The sequence below is a fragment of the Muscardinus avellanarius genome (assembly GCF_963383645.1).
Source record: "Muscardinus avellanarius genome assembly, chromosome: 3".
NCBI classification, from domain to species: domain Eukaryota; kingdom Metazoa; phylum Chordata; class Mammalia; order Rodentia; family Gliridae; genus Muscardinus; species Muscardinus avellanarius.
The window spans coordinates 27,453,796-27,478,722 of NC_137788.1; the positions used below are offsets into that span (position 1 = coordinate 27,453,796).

Here is a 24,927-nt window from a genome sequence, read left to right on the forward strand (position 1 = left end):
AAAACCTGCTTTTCACTGCATTTGTGGACACTTTTAAGTCATTCATAAGCATGTTTGATATTTTATTCTCTCTAGTGATAAAATTCAGGAAGAACGCGGTGACAGGCAGTCAAGAGCCTCGATCGCTCATGAGCTGGGAGGACCCTGAGCAGTGACTTAGCTTCCCAGGCCCCGGCAGGAACCAGAACTACCTCTACTTCTGAGTGTGGGCGCACAGCGAGATGAGGGACACTTGATAGAACCCTGTCGATCGTGGGGTTTGGTTATTGGTTCTCTCTTAAAAAAAAAAAAAAAAAGGAAGAGACGCACCCAGGGGACAACGAGGCGCTCCTAGGTAAGCAACTACCTTTGCTACTTGGAAAATCTCCTAAGAAAATTTCTGATTTTAAACATATGGATTCCCCCCACTCCTGCCCCTGTGTCCTCTGTACTCGAGATCCAGGGTCATCTATTTCTGCCAGGCCAGACCCAGCCCAGTCATTTCTGTGCAGTCCAAGGCTGTTTCCCCAGGATAACGGCAGAGTGGAGCAGAGACCTCCAGGACCACAAGGTCAGAAAGTCTTCCTCTCTGGCCCTTTAAGAAGAAGTTTGCCCACCCTGTTTTCCATCCCCCAGGATCCTCCTTGCTTTCTAAATTTAGGAGGAGCCATTTTCTCCCATGTCCTATTACAGCCTCTCTAAAGCTAAGTGGCTCTTAGCATATATTAAAAGATTTTCTAAAAGACCATTAGCTTCTGCATTTAATTGTCCACAAGGTGGGGATACTTAATCAAAAACAAAACTGGAAAAAAAATGAAAAAGATGAAGCTGCTGATCACAAAGCCGGGTCTTCCCAGGGCGGGAAGGGGCCGTCAGGACGGCTTCCTAGCTGGTGGAGTCTGGCGCTCACGGTGCCTCTCTGAGGTCCTGCTTTCCATGTCCCCTAAACCAGGCTGTAATAAAGGCCCGTCACTCTGAGAAAACTGAGCAGGCCCTCTCCTCTGCCAGGTCGGGCTGCTCCTTCTTTCGGGTGCCTCTTATCCCCAGACACTCGGCATTTTTCATAAAGTGGAGCTAATACTGATCAAGTTGAAATCTTGCTAACAGCCAATGCTTATTGGGTGCTTCTTCTCTGTCAGGCGGGCTCAGGAGCTGTGCAGGCTCACAGTGACCCTGCCAGGTTCCATGAGTAACCTGGGCTTGACAGATGGGCAACGAAGGCACAGAGAGGGCAAGGTGCTCGTCGGGGGACGGGGCTGTTAAGTTGCAAGGTGGTTAAGTTGCAAGGTGGTTGAGTTGCAAGGCCTCAGGAAGCCTTTCCCTCACGTGTCTCTCGTTAGCCAGGCTCTCACGTGGGTAAGAGTTTGGCCTTGATTCATTCATTCATTCAGTGATTCATCAATCAATATTAATTGAGCCTAATATTCTTCAGTTTCACTCATTTTCCTCCCAATGACCTAAGTTTGTTCTTCTTTAAGGCTGGGTGAAGCGCCCTGGTGTGTCTACCCCACACGTTCTTTATCCACTCATCTGCTGATAGATACCTAGGTTGGTGCCATAATTTGGCTCTTGTGAATTGTGCTGCAATAAACACTGCTATGCACATACTACTATAGTGTTCTGACTTTAATTCTTTTGGAAAGATAGACAGGAGTGCTATAGCTGGGTCATAGAGTGGTTCTATTCCTACTGTTTTGAGGAACCTCCGTGCTGATCTCTGTAGTGGTTGTACTACGTTACAATCTCACCCACGGGGAGATCAGCCAGTCTCTGACAGTCAACGATCATATATTTTCTCTCATATGTGGAAGCTAAAAAGAAATTAGGAAAGAAAGAGAACTTCAGGTAAACAAAGAGAGAGACCAGTAGAATGGTGGAAGAGGATTGGGGGAGGAATGTGAGGAAGGGAAGAGGAGGGGGACCGAGGAAAGGAACAGTTCAAATAATGCCATGTCAAATAACAGTTCAAATAATGTCCATATATGAAGGACTTCCAATCCATTGCCATGTGCAGGGAAGGAGGACGATGGGGAGGGGGCAGGTGGGAGCTGGGGCAGAATACACCAAGTGCCCTGCCATGTATGTTGGTATCACTCTGAATCTTATTATGACGTGTAATTACAATGCACCAGTAAAAGTATAGCAAAATAAGACAGTATTAATTGAGCATCTACCAGGTGTTAAATTCTATACCAGAAACCGCCACACAGGCCCATGAAGACGCCCTAACCTCACATGCACCAGTTGGAGCAGTTATAATTCATGACGACTTCACTCGATGCCCACAAAGGCCCTTTACACACATGGCTTATTATGATCCCTTCCAGGTTTTTTTCCCCCAGCTGAAAAATCAGATGCTCAGAAGAAAAAATATTTGTCAGATTCCAACCCAGGCCCCGATGACCCCAAAGCCCACTTGGACCCCTGCCACATACAGCTATGAACTGTGGGTCTCCCCTCTCCCACACACCCAACCGTCAGCTCGGGAGCACTGCTCTCTCTAAGGCTTTCCCCCCCTTTTCTACCTGGTCCTCCTGCTTGTGCCCAGGCCACCTGGATATTGGGAAAGAAGTCTCTTAGGGCACAGGAGATGAGATGAAGGAGTTTTCTGCTCCTCAAAGAAGAGAGCCACAGCCCCGTCTCCTGGGACCCTTTTCTGCCCTTGAGAGACCTTTGGGATAGGCACTACTCATCCACTGTTCCCAAATATTTACTGGGCACTGATTCTGTGCCAGACACCATGCGTGATACACAAATCTGACATGCCCTTAGGGGGTTTCATCTGTGTTTTAAATGCCTGCAGTTTGGTGGAGCAGATGGCCACTCTCTGAAATCGACTCAAAACCTGCCCTGCGAGGTGGGGCAGGGTTGAAGAGAAGCCATAACAAAGTCCAGTGCTTGTGGCAAGCAGTGTTTCTTCTGGCTGGTCTGCCCTGCGTCGCCTGGAGAGTGGCCACAAGGATATCAAGGCGGCATTTAACAAGGGCACAAAGGCCGGAACAGGGAGTGAGCCAGGGGCCCCGGGAAAATGAGCCCTTGGTGAGGGAGGCAGGCAGGCTGAAAGGCTGAGACGCAGCACTGCCAACGCTGCCTGGCCAACGGAGCTCCCCTGGGCAGGAGCCGGAAGCAGGGTTCCTAATGGCTGTGATACCAAGAATTTCCAGCTGAAAGACGAGGGAATTTTGATGCCTGACAGTTCAGACCCAGTATTTCCCCAGTTTAATTGCTGGTCACAATTCAAATTCTTATGCAGAGTGTTACTATAAAGCCCTTGCTACCCCAGCAGGAGAGCAAGGGGTAGCCCTGGGTCCTGTAGGAGGAGGACGGATGGATGGATGAATGGATGGATGGATAGATGGATGCAAAAGTGGACGATGGTGGTTCAGACCATTCCATCCTCCTCCTCAGCCTTTGTGGCGGATAGCCACTGCTCCATAGGCACGCACCTTCACAGCGGAGCACGGCGCTGTTCCAGACCACGCTGCCCTCCTTCAAAATGCAGGTGATGGTCTCTGACCCCTGCGTCCCAAGGAAGCCTTCATCACAGAGGAAGGAGATGGAGCTGCCCAGCTGGAGGCTGTCACCAAACCGCTTGCCGTTTACTGGAACACCAGGATCTGGGCACTCATTGTGTCGAAAGGCTGTGTGGATGGAGGTCACGGGCACAATTAGACAGAGCTGCTCTGTAGATGGAGCCCCAAAGCAAATGAGCTTCATGACAGTCAACCCCAGACCCTCACCACTTCCACAAGAACCTGCCATGTTGGACAGAGAGCTACACACCCTAGAACTGGGAGCCAGGGTCAGGACCGCTGTGCCCGCTGGGCATGAAGCAGGGGCGTGTTAACTTCAACTTCTGCTTTCCTGAGTACTCGCTCAACTTCACTCTCATGGACACTCTCAGGCAGCGTGCTGGATGTTTCTTCTGTTAGCTCATTTACACCGAATCATGATTCTATCAAGCAGATGAGTACCCTTGTTTACAAATGAGGAAACTGAGGCTCAGTGTGGAGAAGGAGCAGATCCGTCTCCTCAACGTCAAATGCGTTCCATGCTTCTCTAACTGCCGACTGTGATGGGATCATCCGTGCTGCAGGGGAGCTGGCTCTAAGTCCTGTGACACTAATGGACACTAAGCATCATAAAGCAGGTGCCCTGGGATTAACCCTGTCCGAAACCATTTTCTTGTCTCTTGTCAGGACTGCGTCTCACTCTGCCCAGCTGACTGACAACGTAGTGGGGGAGGGGGAGGACAGGACGCAGCAGATTTAATGTGGTCCTGAGCTGAGGCTCGGTTTCCTGATCTATAATATGGGGGGCATATTCACGTGCAGGGTCATTCTGAGACAGAAATAAGATGCAAGTTGATAAGAACAGAGAAGAGGCAAGTGTTTGGTGCCACAGCACCTGGCAGGCATCCCCCTTGAGGACGCTCGTCTCCCCAGCATGGAAAGTTGCCCCTCCCCACCCCATCTGCCCTGAGCACAGCTCCAGCCTCCTCCACCGGAAGTGCCACTGTTCTCACAAGAAAGGTCTCTGAGGCCCAGCCCTCATGTGTCCCTAATATTTTAAAGATGGTGACCTTCAGCTGGACATGGTGGTGCATGCTTGTAATCCCAGTACTTGGGAGGCTGAGACAGGAGGGTCCCAGGTTTGCAGTCAGCCTCAGTTACTTGATGACACCCTCCCAACTACTCCCAACTTAGTGAAATCCTGTTTCAAAGTAAAGAATATAAAAACAAAATAGAGCTGGAGGTGTAGAATACCCCTGGGTTCAATTCCCAGTACTGAAAAAAAAACCCTGAGATCCTGCCCACTGCAGATGAGCTGCAGGACCTCTGACGTGAGGATGATGGGGATGACTCCATGCAGGGCCTTGGTGGAGCCCCACATGATCTAGGTCAGCCCAGATGCAGTCTCCTGACCCTTCTTCACTAGGAACTGTGACTGAGAGGTTGCCCTGATGCTTAGAGATATGGGGTGGGAAGGTAATGGGGCCAGAGCTCTGAGCATTTTCTTTATTATTATTTTTTGAGGCAGGTACTAGGGGTTGGAACCCAGGGGCATTCTACCTCCAAGCTATACCCCCAGCCCTTTTTAAAAAATGTTTATTGTGAAACAGGGTCTTGCTAAGTTGCTGAGGCTGACCTTGAACTTGCAATCTTCCTGTCTCAACCTCCCAAGTACTAGGATTACAGGAATGTGCCACCACGCTCAGCTGGTTCAGGTATTTTCTATTCAGAACCTGATAAGGCAAATACTTGTATACCTGTGTGTGCGCGCGCATGCGCGCGCGCGCGCGCACACACACACACACACATGCATGTACACTGCAGGGATACAGAGCTGTTTCCAACACTGGCAGTGAAATCTCTAAGCGTTGCCCACTTATACCTGTGCACCTTTTCAAACCTCAGTGTCCTGGGGCATTAGAAGGGAAAGGTCTTAGTTTATGGAGTTTTGCGGTGATGCTATAGAGGGCTTGGTGTAGGGTTTGACACACAGTAAGTGCTCAGGAAATGGCAGCTACTCTTGTCACTGTCTGTTTTGTTCCATGTGGAAGGACTGGGTTTATTTAGTTTTGATAGTGATGATGACACCTGGAAAGAAATGTCATGAAGAGCTGACACTTGGGGGACCTGCTGCCCCAGAGTGAAGCTCGCTCTCCAGGCTGCCTACCTCCTCCTCTTCCCAAGGATGCTGGGTTTGCTCTTTTCCTGGAAATTGAGGGCTTAGTAAGTTTGGTTTTTCTTGAACACTTCAAGTATCCACTCTTGCCCCAAATCCCCCCTTGATGAGGTCTCAGCCCTCACCATCCTGGATGAGCGAGATCCCTGGGGCTGCCTCCTCCCCCATTCCTCCCTGTGTCCTTGGTGTAAGAAAGAGCGTGCAGCCATCCATGGGTCTTCCCGTTCAGTAAGCATTCACCGATCCTCACCACATACTGTGTTGGGCAGAAGGGATGGAGAGATGAGTAATATATGCCTGCTCCTTTCCAGAGCGCCTGGTCTCATGGGCAAGGCAGGCATGAGAACAGAAGCTAAACCCTAGGGCTGCAAGCACTGGACTAGGATGTCTAGGAAAGATGGAACTGCCCAGACAGTGGGAACGGGAACCCCACCCAGAACAGTGGAATTGAGCCTTGGCCTGGGTGCTCCCTTGTGATCTGGGGTCCCAAGTGGCCCCCCACATGGCATTTAAGTCATTAGCTCAATAGGTTCCCAGGGAGAGTGAGATGAGGGAGCAAGGTCTCTATGCAGAGTGGGGGAGTGGGGGTCAGGAGGAGGTGGGTTCTATCATAAAGCACTGGGCAAGTGTTTGTGGGTGAGGACAGAGCTTGGATTGGGGCTTCTCATCTCCCAAGCAGCCCCTGGGCGGAGCTGGGAGGCAGTGGCTGAACAGAAACGGTACTCCCCAGACCTTTGTTCCAGCTTGCACAGTGGGAACGGGATGTGGGCAAAGTGAAGCGTGGGCAGAGGCCAATGGGCAGTAGTATTCAGGGATTTGGAGTTCAGAGAGAGAGGATCAGGGGCTAACAAGGGCATGTCAGTGCCTTTCTCTCCCTCGAGCCCTCCCTGGTTCTAGATGGGCCTTGCTGGAGAGGGAGAGAGGGAGGGGAGAAAGAAGATTTCAGACTCCTTTTAAATTATTTATGACATCTACAGGGTAACTCCAGAGTAAAGGGCCCCTGTCCCAGCAGGCAATGCTTTATACATTTTCCTAATCATGCCGGGGGCTCCACACTGGGTCCTGCTTCCAGTGATGCCCCAGGAACTGGCCTGCCCACACCGGTGCTCCTCATTGGGAACACCGCCCATTACCGGCAGAGGGAGCACTCACTGGTAAAGGTGATGTTGAAGCCCCTCTTCCCTGTGGAGTGGTCGGTCTGGAACTCAAGACGGGCCACGTGACCGCTGCTTGTGATGGAGGAGGGCAGCTGGTTTCCCGAGAAAGTGCCCAGGACTGGGGCTTCGGCGGTGGCTCCATCTTTGATGACGAGAAAGTCGAACTGAGGCTCCACATCGATGTCATTGAAGGCCAGGTGGATGCGGCTCTCCGGCCTGGCCAGGATGAGCCAGACGCAGTGCAGGTGGTTGCCATAGTCCTCTGGGTAGTTGGGGGACAGGACGACCCCGGAGGGGCTGGTGAAGTTGAAGAAGCAGGAGACTGTAAGAGAAGCGCAGTGCAGGTGAGTGCGTGCCCCCACGTCCTGCCCGGCCACAGAGGGCAGGCAGAGCACTTTCCTACTTTATAGGGCAATAGCAAGGGCAACACCAGCGTGGGACTGGACTGGCTGGGCTCTGAGCTCTGGCTGGAGACACCCTGGGGCTCTTTGCCGGGCAGAGCGCCAGGCATGGCGGAGTTGGTTTTCTCTCGGCCCCTTCCTATTTCAATGTGTTCTCCCCAGGCAGTGACTGCATCCTCTCGGTCCCTTGTGTTGGGGGAGACCGTCATTCACCCTGCTTAGAACCACAGTCCCGGATGCTCCTCAGCCTGGTTTGCAGTGGTAGGAGAGGATTTTCATAGTGGTAGCAATCTCCCAACGGAGATAGTCCACGTCTACCTCTCTCCTTTAAATGTTTTTTTTTTTTTTTTTTTTTGGTGGTGGTACTGGGGGTGGAACCCAGAGGCTTCTACCTCCGGGCTATACTCCCAGACCTATTTTTTAATATTTTATTTGGAAACAGGGTCTCACTAAGTTGCTGAGAGCCTCACTAAGTAGCTGAGGCTGGCTTCCAACCTGTGCGATCCTCCTGTCTCAGCCTCCCAAGCACTGGGATTACAAGCGTGCGCCACCACGCCCAGCTGTTATTTTTGTTTTGAAACAGGGTCTTGTAAGTTACTGAGGATCTTCTGGAACCTGCACTCTCCTGTCTCAGCCTCCCAAGTACTGGGATTACAGGTTTGCACCACCACACCCAGGCTGCTTTAAATGTCTTTGTCTTTAAATGTCCTAGGATTGTGAAGACTTCCAGCCATAGCCAAAGACCATGCTGATGAAGGGTGGGGCCGGATGAGCATCTGGTGGGGAGGCTTAAGCTTTTGAAGAAATTGGGTGAGGAAGGTGACAGGGTCTCATCTTAATGCCCTGCCAACTTCCTGTTACCTTTCCCCCACTTCTTCCTAAGGACCTGCTCTTCTTGGAATCTCCTGCCAATTACTGACAGACCCTGAAACACTCATGAGGCAAGGAAACCGCAGCGAATGGAAAGACGCAGCGACACACACCAAATCAAAATTAAACAGGAGCATAACAGAACGAAAAAAAAATAATGGCAACAAATGGTGCAGGGAAAATATCAATATTGAGTTAAAGCTTTTACAACTCTAGAAGAATATCCCCAAGATGAGCCAAGAGTATGCTCAGAGGATTCATAGGAGGGAAAACAGAATTAATACACAAACATGGTCCATGTCACTAGAGAAAAATAAAGAAAATAACCCATCAAACCCAATACCTTGGAGGCTTCCTGGGAGCTTATACATGCATCCACTCCTGGTTGCAGAATAAAGTTGGTTTAACCCTTTTGGAAGGGAGTGTATGAATTCCAACTGAGAGCCACAGAACTATTTAAATCCTCTGAATCAGTAATCTCTAGGAATTAATTCAGTAGGAAAAGAGGCACGTGGACAGAGATGTTAAGGATGACATAATTCTATTAGGAGAAAAAATGAGAACAACCTCTACGTCAGTCAGCCCAATAAAGGGGGGTAAATTATAGCCTTTAATGTGATGCAGTCTGAGAGCAATCATTAAAGTGATAAATAGGACCCTGTGGAAGGAGCGTTAAATATCATTTTAAGTAAAACAGTGGATCGTAAAATTCTATGTGAACTTACAACGATCACTATTAAACTATTGTTCATGTATGGATGAAGATCGAACATGAGCCCCCAAATAAAAATTGTATGAGGGTCGTAGGTTTCTGGGTGATATATTTAAAAAAAAAACAAAGGATGTTTAATTTTTGTGACTGCAATCATGCTTGGGTTTATTCTGGACATTTAAAAAATATATAAAAGTACGAAGAAGGTATAAGAGGAATATGGGTAATCATTGAAACCCTTTATAATTCTGTATTTGTGTTCGGTGTTAATGATATCAGTAGTTAAGTGAATATAATGTTTGACTTACTGTAATGAATCTAAGATCAAGAAAAAACTATTAAGATCATGTTTGCCAAGGGGGCTGATGCGCAGACACAGAAAGGAAGCGGTGACTATTTGTGGTCAATTTCTTTCTGATTCTCCCTGCCCTGAGCATCATCTTCTTTTCTTCAAGAGATATTTCTTTTCCAACTTGCTACTCAAGGCGCTCCCATCAAATGCAGCTAAGTAATCCTAGTCCTTAAGACACATTCAGTCTCACCCTCTAATCCTTGTAAGTACAGAAAGAATTTGAGTCAAGGGGAGAGAAGGACATGAGGAAACTTTCAGGAAATGCAAGATAAAGTTAAAGGCAGTGATTATTAAGTATTATGGAGTGTTCACTAAGTATGGGCACTATTCTAAGCATTTCCATCAATTACTCAATTTAACTGTTAACAACAGCCTATGAGGTAGGTACTGTTATTAATTCCATTTTAAGAAGAAGATGTCAAGGCACAGAGAGGGTAAGTAACTTGCCGAGGCCACAGCGCCAGTACTGGCGGCACCAAATTCAAATCCAGGCAGTTCAGCTCCAGAGTGCAAGTTCTTAGCCACAACTCCACACTGCCACTCAGTATAAGAATACTGCCCACTGGACCTAAGACTGATAGTGGAGTCCCTAACGGTATTCCTCAAACCTGCTGGCCATCCATCAGTTTATCCTAAGCATTCCATCAGCGACGGATGAGGCTAGACACAGACATCCACACACAGCCATCTCTGGCTTTGCGGGAGTTCATTTGGGAGCATCATGCCAGTGATGCCCAAAGGCAGTGACCTTGAAGACAGAAAGGGACAGGTCATGTGGCCTGTTCAACTAGTCCAAGAGGGACGGAAGACAAAGAAAAACAGTACGATTTCAGAGGGGAGGTGATCCGGAGCACTGCACGTGCGCGCGCACACACACACACACACACACACACACACACACACACACCAGTTTTGCTGCAGAGGAGACTGTCGTTAGCAACATTTTGGATCTTGCACAGTTATATATGGTTGCTCTGCTTAGCTCTAAAGTTGTCTTGTTCAGTTGTTTCTGGCCCGCCCCTTCCTCTCTCCAGCACATACACAGATGCTCCATGAGAGTGCAAATCTTGTCTGTCTGAATCTGCTGACCTCCTCATGGCTTGCGCAGTGCCTTGGCACATTGTAGGTGCTCAGTAAGTGCTTGGCCAATGAATCGATGAGTATCTAATGAGTTCATCTTTGCTACATCTGCAAAGATGGCGCCATGAGCACTTGGGCCTCACAACTCCATCCCACTCCAAACCTCAAGCAACAGAGTTAGCCTCTAAAAATAGGTTGATCTCTCTTCCAGTCCTGCAAACTAGAGAAAAATACTGTGGCATGATCCTCAGCACATTTCTCTCGGACACAGGATAGATGTGACCGTAAATAACTCAGTCAGCCATTAAACAACAAAGACAATAGCACACCTATAACCCTAGTACTGGACAGGCTGAGATAGGAGGAGGTTTTAGGAAAACTTAGCAATTTAGTGAGGCTCTCCACAACTTAGTGAGACCTTGTTTCTAAGTAAAAAATAAAATAGGGCTGAGGGTATAGCTTAGAGGTTGAATGTCCATGGGTTCAATATCCATCACCACACACACACACACACACACACAGTACTAGAGCTGCTCTCAAAATGTCAAAGACCTCATAAAACATGGTATTCGCGTCACATTCAATTCATAAAACACTACTTGAAGATATTTTCTATCCAACCAAGAGATGAATCCAAAACGAGAATGCAAGTAGGGGGATGTTGTGGATAATGAGAAGAGATTAGTAACAAGCAAATAAACCAATATAGTAATGAATCTAAATAATTACCATAAAGATAATTATAAAGTGGAATGCAAATGTAACAAATATTCCATGGAAGAGAACACAGAAGATATCACTCTCACCCAAACCCAAGGGTAAAATATTCCAGATTATACTGACATAAAGAGTAAAGTTAGAGCAAGGAGATATGCTAATTTCCTCATCTTGTAAGAAATCGTTTTACGGTTTCTGTGGTTAATTAGAGAAATATAGGTTAGAGCGTGTTTTTAAAGATGTTAAGTGTAATTAGTAATAGAATATGAAATAGCTCATCTTCAAAATTACCAAAAGGGGAAAAAGCAAAGCAGTCGGTTTAGAAAATAAATAAATAAATGGAATTCAAAGGAAAAAAAAACAAGGAAGTATAAAGTACACACAGGGAGGGGGACTATAAAATAAGATACTTATAAAAAGACAAAATGCCATTTATGGTAATAAACATATACAGGTTAGTCTAGTAAACTATAGCCTTCAGTTTGGGACAAGACACACAGCTAAAACAAAGTGAGTGAAGACTCAGAAAGAAAGGGATGGGCCAACTTTGCTCATGTTAGAAGGGGGTTGCAGGCTACCAATGCCCTGGTCCCAAAGAGTCCTATTTGATGGGTGGAATGGGTCCAGTCATCAAGGATTTTAAGAGTTCCCCAGGCAATCCTAAATTATGGCCAAGGCTTAAGAACTACTGGTGGAAGTAAATGGTAACAACAACCAAAAGTAATGTTAATATTAGAATTGGCCCTCTGGACATTATATATTACAGCTGACTCTTATATGACCCCCTTTCAGGGCCAGGAGTCTACTGGACAGCTACCAAGGGACACTTCTTCTTGCACATGGAAAGCCATAAGGCTGATGAAACTAAGGCCATAGCTTTGCAAAGCTCTGTCTTCCATCTCAAGAGATAACCCATATCTGTCCCCAGGAGGGCAGGAAAAGAAGGTATGCATTGATCCACAAAGATTGAATCTTTCATGCTCTGGAAATATTTTTTGTGCCTTTTATACTGTAATGCTTCTATAGAAAGCAGGAAGAGCTCACGTTGCGGTGTTCCCAGTGAAGAACAACAACGGCAAAGATTGTAACCGGAGTTCACCACCATCAGTCATCCGACTGAACATGGAGCCATCCAATGTCAGTCCCCTTCAGAAGTAATTACCAGGCTGTGCTTATGGCTCTTGACCTTGGTTGGATAAAGGTTTAAGGCAGAGGGCTCTCACAGAGCTCAGACTTTTGAAAAATAATAAGTGGTGGAAAACTCATTAGCAGGTAAACATGTAATTACTGTGCAAATATGAATTTACTATGATCTTGGACAAAAAAATAAAAGAAGCTTGCTGAAAAACCTCTTTCACTATGTTTTTATTTTGGGGTTGTTGGTCATCACTAGTGTCATGGCTTTTAGAATGCTAATTCAATTACTTGGGGCCTGACAAAATGAAGAGAGACTTCACTAATCCTGACAAAGTCCTCAAACAAAGCCAAAGATGATAGTTAAACATGAATGAAGGGCATACATTCTAAAATGAAGACTTGACATTTGGGATTCTGTATGCTCCAAGGCACTGAAACAGACACAATAAAATATACTAATCTGACGTAAAAAAGTAAATAAAAGATAAGAAGGGTCCATGAATGGGTATGGTGTATTAGTCAGCTTTCCATCACTGTGACAAAATACCTGAGAAAAATCAACTTAAAGGACAAAAGGTTTGTTTTGTCTTATTGTTTCAGAGGTTTCAGCCCTTGGTTAGTTGGTTCCATTGTTTGGGGGCTGTATATCATGGTAGAAAGGCATAGGGGAGCAGAACTGTCTACTCCATTGTTGCCAGGAAGCAGGGGAGGGATCAGGAATAAATAAATACCCTTTAGGACACACCCCATGGGACCAACTTCATCCAACTAGGCCCCATATCCTAAAGTTTCCACCACCTTCCAATAATGCCACAAATCATGAGCTCATCCATGGATCAATCCATTCATGAGGCCAGAGTCCTTCAGTCACAGATCCTAAAGCCCCGCCTCCAAACATGGCTGCACTAGAACCCTGCCTTAAGCACATGTGCCTTTGGGGGACATTCCAGATTCAAACCATAACCTCTGAGCTATATAAAACTCTGTGGCCTTTAAACAAGGAACACAACCTTCTTCACAGATGCCCATGGAATATTACAAAAATGGACCTTATTTCAGGTTACAAGGAAATCTCCATAAATTCTACCACAAAGCAAATACTACTAGGCCATATTTTCTGCTTGCAGGATAGATAAACCAGAAACCAATAAAAAAGTAAAGAAAGAAAAATCCATAATCATTTGAAACTCATAAAATTACTAAATAATTCCTTGGGCTCTGAGAGGGAAGAAGAGTTGTCAGTATAGACTACTTATAATGATGATAACCCTAGGCTAAAGCTACAGTAAAGAGAAAATTTATAGCCTTGTTCATTATTAAATAATAAAGAAATATAAGTGAAAGGAGTGTTTACACTTAAAATGGTATAAGAAGATAAACTAACATGATTAAGAAGGAATAAGAGAATACATTCAGAGACAAAGAGAAATTTCCAATTGGTCTACTCAAATAAAAACGTGTATGCGTGCGCACACACATTAATATTTATACAGAGAGAAAGTAAGTTACAGTAAAATTAGGGTAATACTGCAATTATACAGGAATATTGAGTGCAATATAATAATAAATTTGAAATCTTAAAACTGGAGAATTTACCAGTCAAATTTGAATTACCAAAATTAGTGTGAAGGGGAAATACTGAAGAAACTGCAAACTACTTAAGGAATAGACAGTCTCATGGCCAGGGATTTATGATCTTGTAACATGCAAGCTATTTAAATTAACCTTGACGCAAATGCTCCCATAATGATAGTAAGTGCACTACACATACTCATAGCCACCACTTATACACACATGGACACACCGATAGTGTAAAAAGAAATCCTATGTGCAGAGTGTTAGCAAATCAAAATAGCCCTAAGACAATACAAATATAACCTCAACAACCAAAATAACAAATCTTTACTCATAGACAAAATGATGTTCATCAACAGATGAATGGATTACAAAACTATGGGATATGTAAACAATGGAATTTTACTCAGCCAAAAAGAAAAACACAATTACATCATTTACAGGGAAATGGATGGAACTAGAGAACATTATGCTAAGTGAGATTAGTCAGTCATAAAAAATAAGACATCGGATGCTCTCCCTAATATGTGAAAGCTAGGGAGAAAATGGGTCATAGGAGGGACTCTAGACAAAGAAGGAGACACTATAGATGAGCAAATAAGGGGACCTGAGGGGATGGGAGGGGAAAGAGGGAAATTCTCTAATGTTTATGATGTACTTTAACAAACATATCAAAGTCAGTCACTAAGCCAAACATGAGGAGGAGGGAGGGGGATGGGAAGTGGGTAAGGGCTAATTGGGTGAAGTGTGCATATTTTCCTCCACCATCTTGTACTCCATTAAGAAGTGGCGCACCCTTGTAATCCCCGCATTTGGGAGGCAGAGACAGGAGAATCATGCAAGTTTGAAGCCAGCCTTGCTGGCTTAAGAGACTCTGTTTCTAAATAAAATATAAAATAGGTCTGGAGTGTAGCCTGGAGGAGGTAAAAGGGTTACATCCCCAGTACCACCAAAAAAAAGAGAGAGAGAGAAGTATGATTACAATGCACCAATAAAAAGTTAAAAAATGCCGGGTGTGGTGGCATACACTTGCAATCCCGTGCTTGGGAGGCTGAGACAGGAGGATTGCACAGGTTCGAAGCCAGCTTCAGCTACTTAGTGAGGCTCTCAGCAACTTAGTGAGGCCCTGTTTCCAAATAAAATATAAAATAGGTCTGAGAGTACAGCCTAGAGGTAGAAACCCTCTGGGTTCCATCCCCAGGACCATAAAAAAAGTTAAAAAATAAAAAAAGAAAATTTAAAGATGGAGAGACAATTCTTCTAGCTTAAAAGTTCCTATTACTGAGATGACACGTATTCTTAAGTCATTATATGAATTTAAACCCAGTTTCTAACAAGATCCACATCAGTTTTTTCCCCTGGAACTTAAAACAGTTGTAAGGTCCATCTGTTGGAATGAACAGGTCCAAGTAGCCAAGCTCTCCTTGAACTTGGTGGGGAATAACAGACGAGGCTAGAGTTGGCATTCCAAGAGTGTCATAGGTCTTAACCCATCCACCCACATAGCAATTTCTGGTGTGGGTACTAATACCAGACCTATTTTATGGATGTGGAAGTTGAGCTTGAGAAACTGAGAAACCTGCCCATAGTCACACAGTTTTAAATGATGAGTTGGGTTTCAGAGCCCAAGCTTTCAACCACAACATCTGCTTCTACCTACTGGGAAGAGGCCTTGCAAACACAGACACTAAATATAATATATTAAAGCATATTATAAAGCAGCAATAATAAAATCTGTTAGTGTACTGATTTCAAAGGAGAGACCAATGGACTTAAGAAGTCTATAAATAGACATAGGAAAGGAAGCATTTAGTATATGATAACAGAGATTTTCAAGTTAGCAAGGAAGGGTGATCAGTACAAGATGCTAGGGCAAGCGGCTAACTAGTTGTTAAAAACAAACAAAACTAGGCCCACAGCTGATTCCATGTATCATAGAAAAACTAGAAGAAAATATGATGAATATTTATATAATTTCAGAGGTAGAGAAGGAATTTCTCAGTATTACACCAAAGTTAGAAATCGTAAAGGAAACAATATTTTAGACTAAAGAAATTGAAAACTTTTGGATTTAAAAATCACTATGTTACTGTAGTTCTCTGATTTCAAACCCTTTGGAAAGATATCCAAGAGTGGTATAGCTGAATCATATGGTAGACCCATTCCCAGTTTTCTAAGGAATCTCCACATTGATCTCCATAGCGGCTGAACTAATTTGCACTCCCACCAACAGTGTAAAAGAGTCCCTCTTTCCCCACATCCTTGCCAGCATTTGTTGTTACTTCTTTATGCTTGCCACTCTGATTGGGGTCATATGGAATCTCAGCATAGTTTTTATTTGCATCTCCCTGATGGCTAATGATGTAGAACATCTTTTCACATATCTATTGGTCACTTATATCTCTTCTTTTGTGAAGTGTCTATTCAATTCAGTTGCCCATTTCTTGATTGTGTTATTTGTTTTGCTAATGTAGAGTCTTTTGAGCTCTTTGTATATTCTGGATATTAGCCCTCTATCAGAGTGGTGGCTGGTAAAGATCTTCTCCCATTCTGTAGGCTTCCTCTTTAGGTTCTTGATGGCTTCCTTTGATGAGAAGAAATGGATGAATGGACTGCAAAATTATGGGAAATATACACAATGGAATTTTACTCAGCTATAAAGAACAAAATCATGTCATTTGCAAGAAAATGGAGAGACCTGGAGAATATTTTGTTAAGTGAGATCAGCCAAGCACAGAAAGAGAAGAGACATATGTTTTCTCTAATATGCTCAAACTAGGAAGTATTAGGGATACCAGAGGGACTCCTGATATTGGAGAGGAAACCTCAGCAAAGCTAGAATGGATGGGTAGGAGAGGAAGAAGGAGGCTGAGGTTGATTAATAAAGGAGCTACATCCAAATACATGTAAAAGTATGAATGTAGCATGGTTAACCTGAACACTCATTGTTGGGAGGGGGAAGGGGAGTTGGGGGGAGAGGGCACCAAGCACAGTCTGAATGTATGCCATTTTCAATATGATCCACATAAAAATAAAAAATTACCATAAACACAAGCTAAACAGCAAGGAACAAATGGAGAAAAACTAAGAAAAAATATGCTCAAGTGATAACAGTTAAATATTTACTATGATTCATATTTACAGCAATTCAATAAAAATATTTACTGTAACTAAATAAAAAAAGAAATGCTTGAAATAGAAATATTGGCCAAGGAAATCAAGAGGCAACTAACAAAAGAATAAATTGGCCAAGGAAGATGCAGAAAGATGTACAATATTATTAGAAAACAGAAACTTAAAATGGCAAAGCTATGGAGTTGGCAAGAAAAAGATTCTCAGAACTTTTTTGAGAAAAAGGAGAAACACTGTCAAGTCAGAGACTAAGCAGTTGAGAGGTAGAAGGAAACCCAGGATGGTGGTGTCAGATGGACAAGGAAAGGGCTTCCAGAAGGAAGAAGGAGGACGCTCCCTCTTCTTGGGGAGACTGCTGAGCACCTGGATCCTCTGGGCTAGAAACAATCCATCTGGTTCCAGCAACAAGAGGCTCCCTGTTGACGCTGGGGAAAGGGGTTTCAGAGGTGCTATGGATGCAATTGGATGGGGTGGAATGGCAGGGGGGCGGAAGGCGAGGTTTGCCCACTGCAGGGGCTGAGATCTCATCAGAGAATATTGGCTATGAAGGACATGCCCGAGGACCTTCCAGGAGATACGGGCTGTGAGAAGAGATGATTTTGTTTTCTTAAGGTGAGATAAGACTGAGAATATCTCAATGTTGATGGGACCTGCCAGGCAGGGGTGGAGGGGAAGTGGCTTAAGAGACAGAAGCAGGAGGATGAGTTCCACGAGGCATAAGGTTCTTGAGGAGGTTCTATATAGTTTGAATCTTGAACACCTCCCAAAGGCCCATGTGGAAAAGGCTTGGTCTCCCAGGTGCTAGGAGGAGATGGTGAAATTTTTGAGGTGTGGCCTTGTGGGAGGTCACACTCAATTCTGTCCCGTGTCTGTCTGTCTGTCTGTCTGTCTGTCTGTCTGTCTGTCTCTTCTCTTTCTGTCTCTCTCTCTCTGTGTTTCTCTGTGTGTCTGTCTGTCTGTCTGTCTGTCTGCCTCTTTCTCTTTCTCTCTCTCTCTCTCTCTCTCTCTCTCTCTCTCTCTCTCTCTCTCTCTCTCTTTCTCTTTCTCTCTGTCTCTCTCCCTCCTTGCTTTCTGGCTGTTAGGTAGGCAGTTTTGCTCCACCATGGGCTCCCACCATGATGGCTAACTGGCCACAGGCCCAAGGCAGAGGATAACCAATAATAGACTAGAAATTCCCAAACCATGAGCCCAAATAAACCTTTTCATTTTTTAAGTTACCTCAGTCATCTGTTATAGTGATGGAAAGCTGACTAACACAGAAGGTAAATGAAGGATGAGGGAGAATCTATAGCAAAATGCATAAATCAGTAGGGTGTAACCCAAATGAAACTGATATGGTGAGTCATGAGCTGGATGTTAAAAAAACAAAACAAAACAAAATGAAGAGAACAGAAAAAAATCTCCATTCACCATAGGCAGTAAAGGTAAATACTGTTTGTGAAACCTATGTTTCAGTAACATGCAAGTGCATACTGAATGCAATGTAAAAATGCATTTCTTATTGTGATGTTAAAGGTGTTTGTAGAGCTGGGCATGGTGGTGCATGCCTGTGATCACGGTACTTGGGAGGCTGAGACAAGGATTACTGTAGGTTCAAGGATAGACTCAGCAATTTAGCAGGACCATCAGCAACTTAAACAGATCCCATTTAAAAAAATGTTTGTACAATACAACCTCATTAAAATTGTATTTCAAAGAAAAAGTAATATATTGATTTTTATAGGTACACTGTAATCATACTACCCCTCTCTTTGAAAAGTCCTGATCTGTAATATCATACTCTGTAATCCTCAACACAAAAGGGTTTGCAGAGGAGTCTAACTTGTTTTAAAATTATTACTTATAGCTGGGCATGATGGCACACACTTGTAATTCCAGTACTTGAAAGGCTGTGACAAGAGGATTGCAGGTTCAAAGCCAGCCTCAGCTACTTAGTGAGGCCCTCTGCAATTTAATCATAACCCTGATTAAAAATAAAAAAATAAAAAAAATAATAGGACTGGGGATGTAGCTCTGCAGTTGAATGCCCTGGGTTCAATCCCCCAGTTCCACACACAAAAAAAATCATTGCTATAAATATTGTTTTACTTTTTCAACTTTATTCAGTGCTTGTACACTGTGTATCTTTGTTACATGGATCTCTAAGTGCACAGATGTATAACTTCACAAGTATGTTTTAGCATTCCAGATTATTAGATGTATTTAGATATAACTCAATAAACAAGTATTTTTATGGTAAACAAATGAACAAAATAAAAAATAAAAGGGCTGGAGGCATGGCTTAGAAGTAGAATGCCCCAGGGTTCAATCCTCAGTCACACACACACACACAAACACACACACACACACACACACACACACACACACACACACACACACGGTTTGAAGGCCCTTGACCTTAAGCAGCTCTATTAATTATTGTTTCTTGATCTATAATGGGTTGGTTTTGGAAGGGCGGAAGGATTGATAGTTTATTTTAAAGAGAGAAGGGTGGAGGAAGAGCGAGGATGGCGCGGGTCTGCGGGCTTGGGGTCACTGGCATTTGGAAGTCCAGTGTGTGGCCAGTGAGGTGGAAGGCAAGGTCATTCTCAAGTGCAACGTGAGGGGCGGGTGACTCGGAGGAGAGTGGGGAATGCTCGAGAGAGAGAGAGTTTCTATGGAGAAAGGGAGAACAGACTGCCTGGAGAAACACAGATGGATTGCCAGGCAATGTTGCAGGCTTGATTGAGATTGGTGGCCATGAATTTATAGCAGTGCCAGTTTGCCTGGCTGGGTGATTTTCTCCAGCAATGCTCACCCAAGCAGGAGTGGCCCAATCAGATTGTTCTTGCTTCACTGGGCATCTTAGGATCAGCAAACTGAGGCAGCTCTGCTGGGCTTGCAAACCCACCCTCCCATTCCTTGTGCCTCTCTCGGCTCCCGCTGCTAATTTCCATCCCAGTTATCATAGCGTCATCCTCAGCACTGGAGCCTGGTGGGAGTTATCTGTTGTTAATCTCCTTGGTCCCAAGAAGGCGGTGCAAGGTTCTTAAAGGTGACATGCAGGAGGAGCGAAGCTAGTCACCTGGCAGAGTTCATCCTCATCCTAGACAAGGTCAACCTGAGCTCAGTACTCTGAGAAGACTGCAGATGCCTGCTGTAAATGCACGGCCATCCCAGAAGGATCATCAAGGACAGATGGACAGTACTAGCTGTATTTACTGAGCACATAGTATGTCTTATTCAATTTATATTTGATATAATCTGATCCATGAGTCCTGCTCAAGATTTTGCAATTCCTTTTGTCCAATCACCACGTTCTTCTCTCTGGATTTGGGCACTGGCAGACAGATGATTTAGCAGTGCATTCAACAGCTATCCCTTCCCTCATTTCTGAAACCCTCCCTTTGTCTTTAATGATACCCACTTCAACTCTGACCTCCCACTCTGACTGCCCTTTTTTGGTCATTTGCAAGCTTCCCTCTTCTGACATTTTGCAACACCAAGGGCTCTTTCTTGTCTTCTCACATTATATGTTCCTATTAGGGGGCTCCACCCGCACATCCTCCTAAGCGTAGACTGCTCAGCACAGAGTTCTCCTTTGAGCTCTAGACCTCTACGTGCATCGCTCTCATCTTCACCCAAGTCCACTTCCAATGGAGTGAGGGAGCTCGTGCTGCAGAGGGGACTAGCAGCCCAAAAGATGGATAAGCTAGCCAGGCGTGGTGGTGCACACTTGTAATCCCTGTGCTTGGGAGGCAGAGACAGGAGGATCGCGCAGGTTCGAAGCCAGCTGCGTGCTCTGGCTTAGGAGACCCTGTTTCCAAATAAAAATATAAAAAATAGGTCTGGGAGTGTATCCCGGAGGTAGAAGGGCTTCCAGGAACCCTAGTACCACCAAAAAAACAAAACAAAACAAACAAAGATGGATAAGCAAGTCCTCAAACCCCACGAAGTTCACCCTCTAACAGGCGACAAAGAACATAAGACCAAGCAAAATGAAAAAGAGTGGATGCAAGCTGGGCATAGCGACGCACGCTTGTAATCCCAGTACTCGAGAGGCTGAGATGGGAGGATCGAAGGTTTGTAGTGAGACTCTCAGCAACTTAGTGAGACCCTGTTTCCAAATAAAATATAAAATAGGTCTAGGGGGCCGGGCGTGGTGGCGCACGCTTGTAATCCCTGCGCTTGGGAGGCAGAGACAGGAAGATCGTGCAGGTTTGAAGCCAGCCGCGTGTGCTGGCTTAGGAGACCCTGTTTCCAAATAAAAATGTAAAAATAGGTCTGGGAGTGTAGCCTGGAGGTAGAAGGGCTTCCAGGAACCCCAGTACCACCAAAAATAAAATAGGTCTAGGGGTATATCTCGGAGGTAGAAGACCCCTGGTTTCCAAACCCAGTAACACACACACACACACACACACACACACACACACACACACACACAGAGTGGAGGGAACAGTGGGAAACTATTTTTTTGAGGTACTGGGGATGGAAGCCAGGGGCATTCTAGCTCTGAGCTATGCTCCCAGCCCTATTTTTTTTTTTTTTTTGGTGGTACTGGGGTTCCTGGAAACCCTTCTATCTCAGGGCTACACTCCCAGACCTATTTTTTATATTTTTATTTGGAAACAGGGTCTCTTAAGCCAGAGAGGCTGACTTCGAACCTGCGTGATCCTCCTGTCTCCGCCTCCCAAGCATGGGGATTACAAGCATGCACCACCATGCCTGGCTCTATTTTTTATTCTTTATTTTGAAACAGGGTCTCACTAAGTTGCAGAGGGCCTCACTAAGTAGCTGAGGCTGTCCGCGAACCATGATCCTCCCGTCTCAGCCTCCCAAATGCTGGGATTACAAGCGTGTGCCACCACGTCCGGCTTAAAGGTTTTTTTTTTTTTTAAATTTTAAACTTTAATTTCTTTTTATTTGGCACCACCACACCTGGATGGAAACTTTTAATAAGGGGGTCAGGTGGCCTCTGAACTGTGGCTTGATGATAAGGATCCAGTCATCCCTAAGAAAGATCATTCCAGGCAGAGAGAACTGCAAGCACACAGGGCCTGGAGTGGGAACAAGCTCGGTGCACGTGAGGGACAGAGGAGGCAGAAGCATGGCGGTCAATGAAGTAAGCACTAGGAGATGAGTGGAGAGCATGGCCAAGGGCTTGTACCTCGTGAGAAAGAGTTTGCATTTCATCCCAGTAAATTAAACCAAATATGTTCCAAACTGAGCTTTGGGTATTCTTCCCCAAACCTGGTCCTCAGATTCTAGTATGTCCTCTGGCATCAACAAATAACTGCCTCCCCAGGTATCGGATTTCCTTAGGCCTCTTCCCACTTCCCACCCTCTCTTCCTTCATGCCATTGCCTCCCGAACCAGCACTAGTAGCCCAGCCCCTCCTGCCACACTGTAGTCTTGATGTAAACTGCCTGACAGGCATCTCTGCTGCGGAGCCCCCGGCAACTCGGCTGCATGTCCAGAATTGAACTCTTCATCAATTTCTCTTTCTCAGAGCCTCTTTCATTCCTTATCTCCATGAATGACAGCATCCAGTTGCCTAAGCAAAACATCTTAACACCTTCTCCCTCACTCTTGTATTCAATCAGTGACCAACTTTCCCCCATCTATCTCTTCAAAATCCCTCACACCTGTCACATCCTCACCACTCCCCTTTTGGGTGGAGGCCCTCCTCCTACTGCAAGACTCTCTCTGCTCCTCCCATGTTAATCTCTCTCCTTTTGAACCCATCCTCCACCACAAGTTGCTGTTCTGTGGCAACCTTGCTTGGGACTCTTTAAAGACCCCCCCCCCACTGCCCAGAGAATAAAGTCTAGATTCCTCAAAAGGGCATAAAACTCTTCATGATCTAAGGACCTTGCAAATCTCTTCCCCTCAGTGGGCCCCACATTCCAATCAGATTACACCATTTGCAGCTGGACAAATGTGCAAGGCTAACCTCATATCTGTTCTTTCGTCCAGGCTATTTTCTTTTTCTAGCATGAGCTCTCCTCTCGCCCTCTGCAAAACTCTGTTAAACACCATTTCTGTTGAGCAGTGTGGACCCTTACTCCCCCACACTTCTCTTTCCTAGCTATAGTCATAGAGTCTGTATATCAGGTTCACCCCATTCCAGTGCCTGTGCCACTCTTGGCCACAAATGAACCAACTGGAGGGCCAAAGAATAAAACTCCCCTGATAATAGGTCCTCTTCCAAACCAATGCCTCTCCCACCCCTATCATGTTGGGTTTGTCTTTATAATAACAGCAATACTGCTGCTGCTGCTGCTGCTGCTGCTGCTGCTGCTGCTGCTGCTGCTGCTACTACTACTACTGCTACTACTACTGCTACTACTACTACTACTACTACTACTACTACGACAAAAATAGAAAACCAACACTTAATAAGAATTTGTTGTATAGCCAGCACTAGAGAGACAATAGAGAATAAGACGTATACAGTTTTGCTTTCAAGGAGTTTGCAGTCTGTTGAAGGTGTCAGTCAATCAATACATTAAATAAGCATTGCTTAACATGATCAACTATATTATCTGTTTGCAATAATTTGTCCACTCCCTATTCTCGCTGTACATCCCTTTAGGGGGATCCCTCCTCTCTGCCACCACTGACCTCAGCCATGGAATGTGAAGACATGACCTGGGCATTGCCAAACAGAGGCTTAAACGTGCCTGGGTGGTTTGGCTCTGTGCCCTGGAACTTTTTCCTATTGCCATGTGAACAGCACACCCTAGGTACAAACTGGTCCTTCAGCCCAGATACCAGAATGAGATGCTCTGTGGAGCCCAGCAGAGCCTGGATGAGCCCCTGTTCACTCACAGCCCTTATGGAACACTGGCGAGAAATATTTATTGCTGCAAGGCCACTGGGCTTCTGGGGATGTTGATGCCACAGCCAAAGTTGAGTAATACATTTGTGAAAGGGGGCATGAGGCAAATAAAAGTGGAGGATTACTCTCCTGGAGAAAGCAGCTAGAGAAGGTCCCTCCAGGAGGGTGACAGAGAATGATGAGAAGGAACCAGCGATGTGAGAAACCTTTCGACCTGCAAAGGCACTGAGGTAGGAAAGAATGTGGAAAAGTGGCATGGGATAAGAGAGAGGTAGGAAGGGCTAATCATATGCAGTCTCATTGGCTTTTTGCTCAGGGATCTTCCTCAGCATTCAGATCACTTGGCATAGGCCCAATCCCTTGCTTGACATGAGGTATGTGGGGCCATAGTCAGGGTGGCCATATAATATATTGTCCAAACTGGGACAGTTTTGAAAGTGAAAGTTGGCACTATTAATAATTACCTAGAACAAAAGATGTAAATTGGGACTGTCTTAAGAAAATAGGGATATATAGTGACCTTATTCATGACCCTTTCATTTCTACCCACAAAATCACTTTTTCTGCTATGGAAATAGTTCCTGATGCAAGTTCCTCACTTACCACCTGTTATGGTTCATCTATAAAATGTTACCTGAAAAAGCTCATGTACTGACAATGCCAAAAAAATGTTCAGTGGTAAAATAATTGACTCATGAGGGTTCTAACTGCATCAGTGGATAAATTCATTGATAAATTAATGGGTTTATTGGGTGATGCAGTAGGGTGTGGCTGGAAGACATGGGTCACCAGGGGTGTGGCCTTGGGGTCTTCTCTCTCTGCTTCCCACTTCCATGAAGATAGTACTCCACAGATGTGACCCCATCTAACATGTACTGAAAACTCCAGAACTGTGAGCAAATAAATATTTCTTCTTCTAAGTTGTGGTTGTCAGGTATTCTGGTTCACAACAGTGAGAATGCCAACTAAAGCACCGCCCCAGTTTCCTGGAATAAACTTTATACAGTGGGGAGGGGGGGCTGGAAAGTTCTTGCCCTTGCAGCTGGACCCTGTCCTCTATGCCCCTTAGAAGTTGTCTAGGTTCTTGGTATAATCACCTCCCTGTTTATTGAAACTGTCTCTAGGAATTATCCAGTGCCTGGGATTATCCTAACACCCTGATTGATTCTTGCTACACCTCCAGAGTGATGTCCATCCAACCATTCATTTGGGGAGACCCATCCCTCTTCATGGCCAAGCTCTGACCTGGGATATTCATGTGGTCCTCCACTGTCTGGGGGAGGGGGTCTCATGTCAGCAGCTCACAG

The 24,927-nt window shown here is 45.1% G+C and overlaps 1 protein-coding gene across 1 annotated transcript in view; it reads right to left on the minus strand.

Moving 5' to 3' along the window:
- Positions 1-24,927, minus strand: part of CSMD2 (CUB and Sushi multiple domains 2) — a gene marked incomplete at both ends in the record, with an annotated part of 613,548 nt that overhangs the window by 221,589 nt on the left and 367,032 nt on the right. The window contains 2 exon segments of the mRNA XM_080690534.1: positions 3,426-3,620; positions 6,820-7,146. Of these exon segments, the coding sequence (XP_080546660.1) occupies positions 3,426-3,620; positions 6,820-7,146 (522 nt within the window).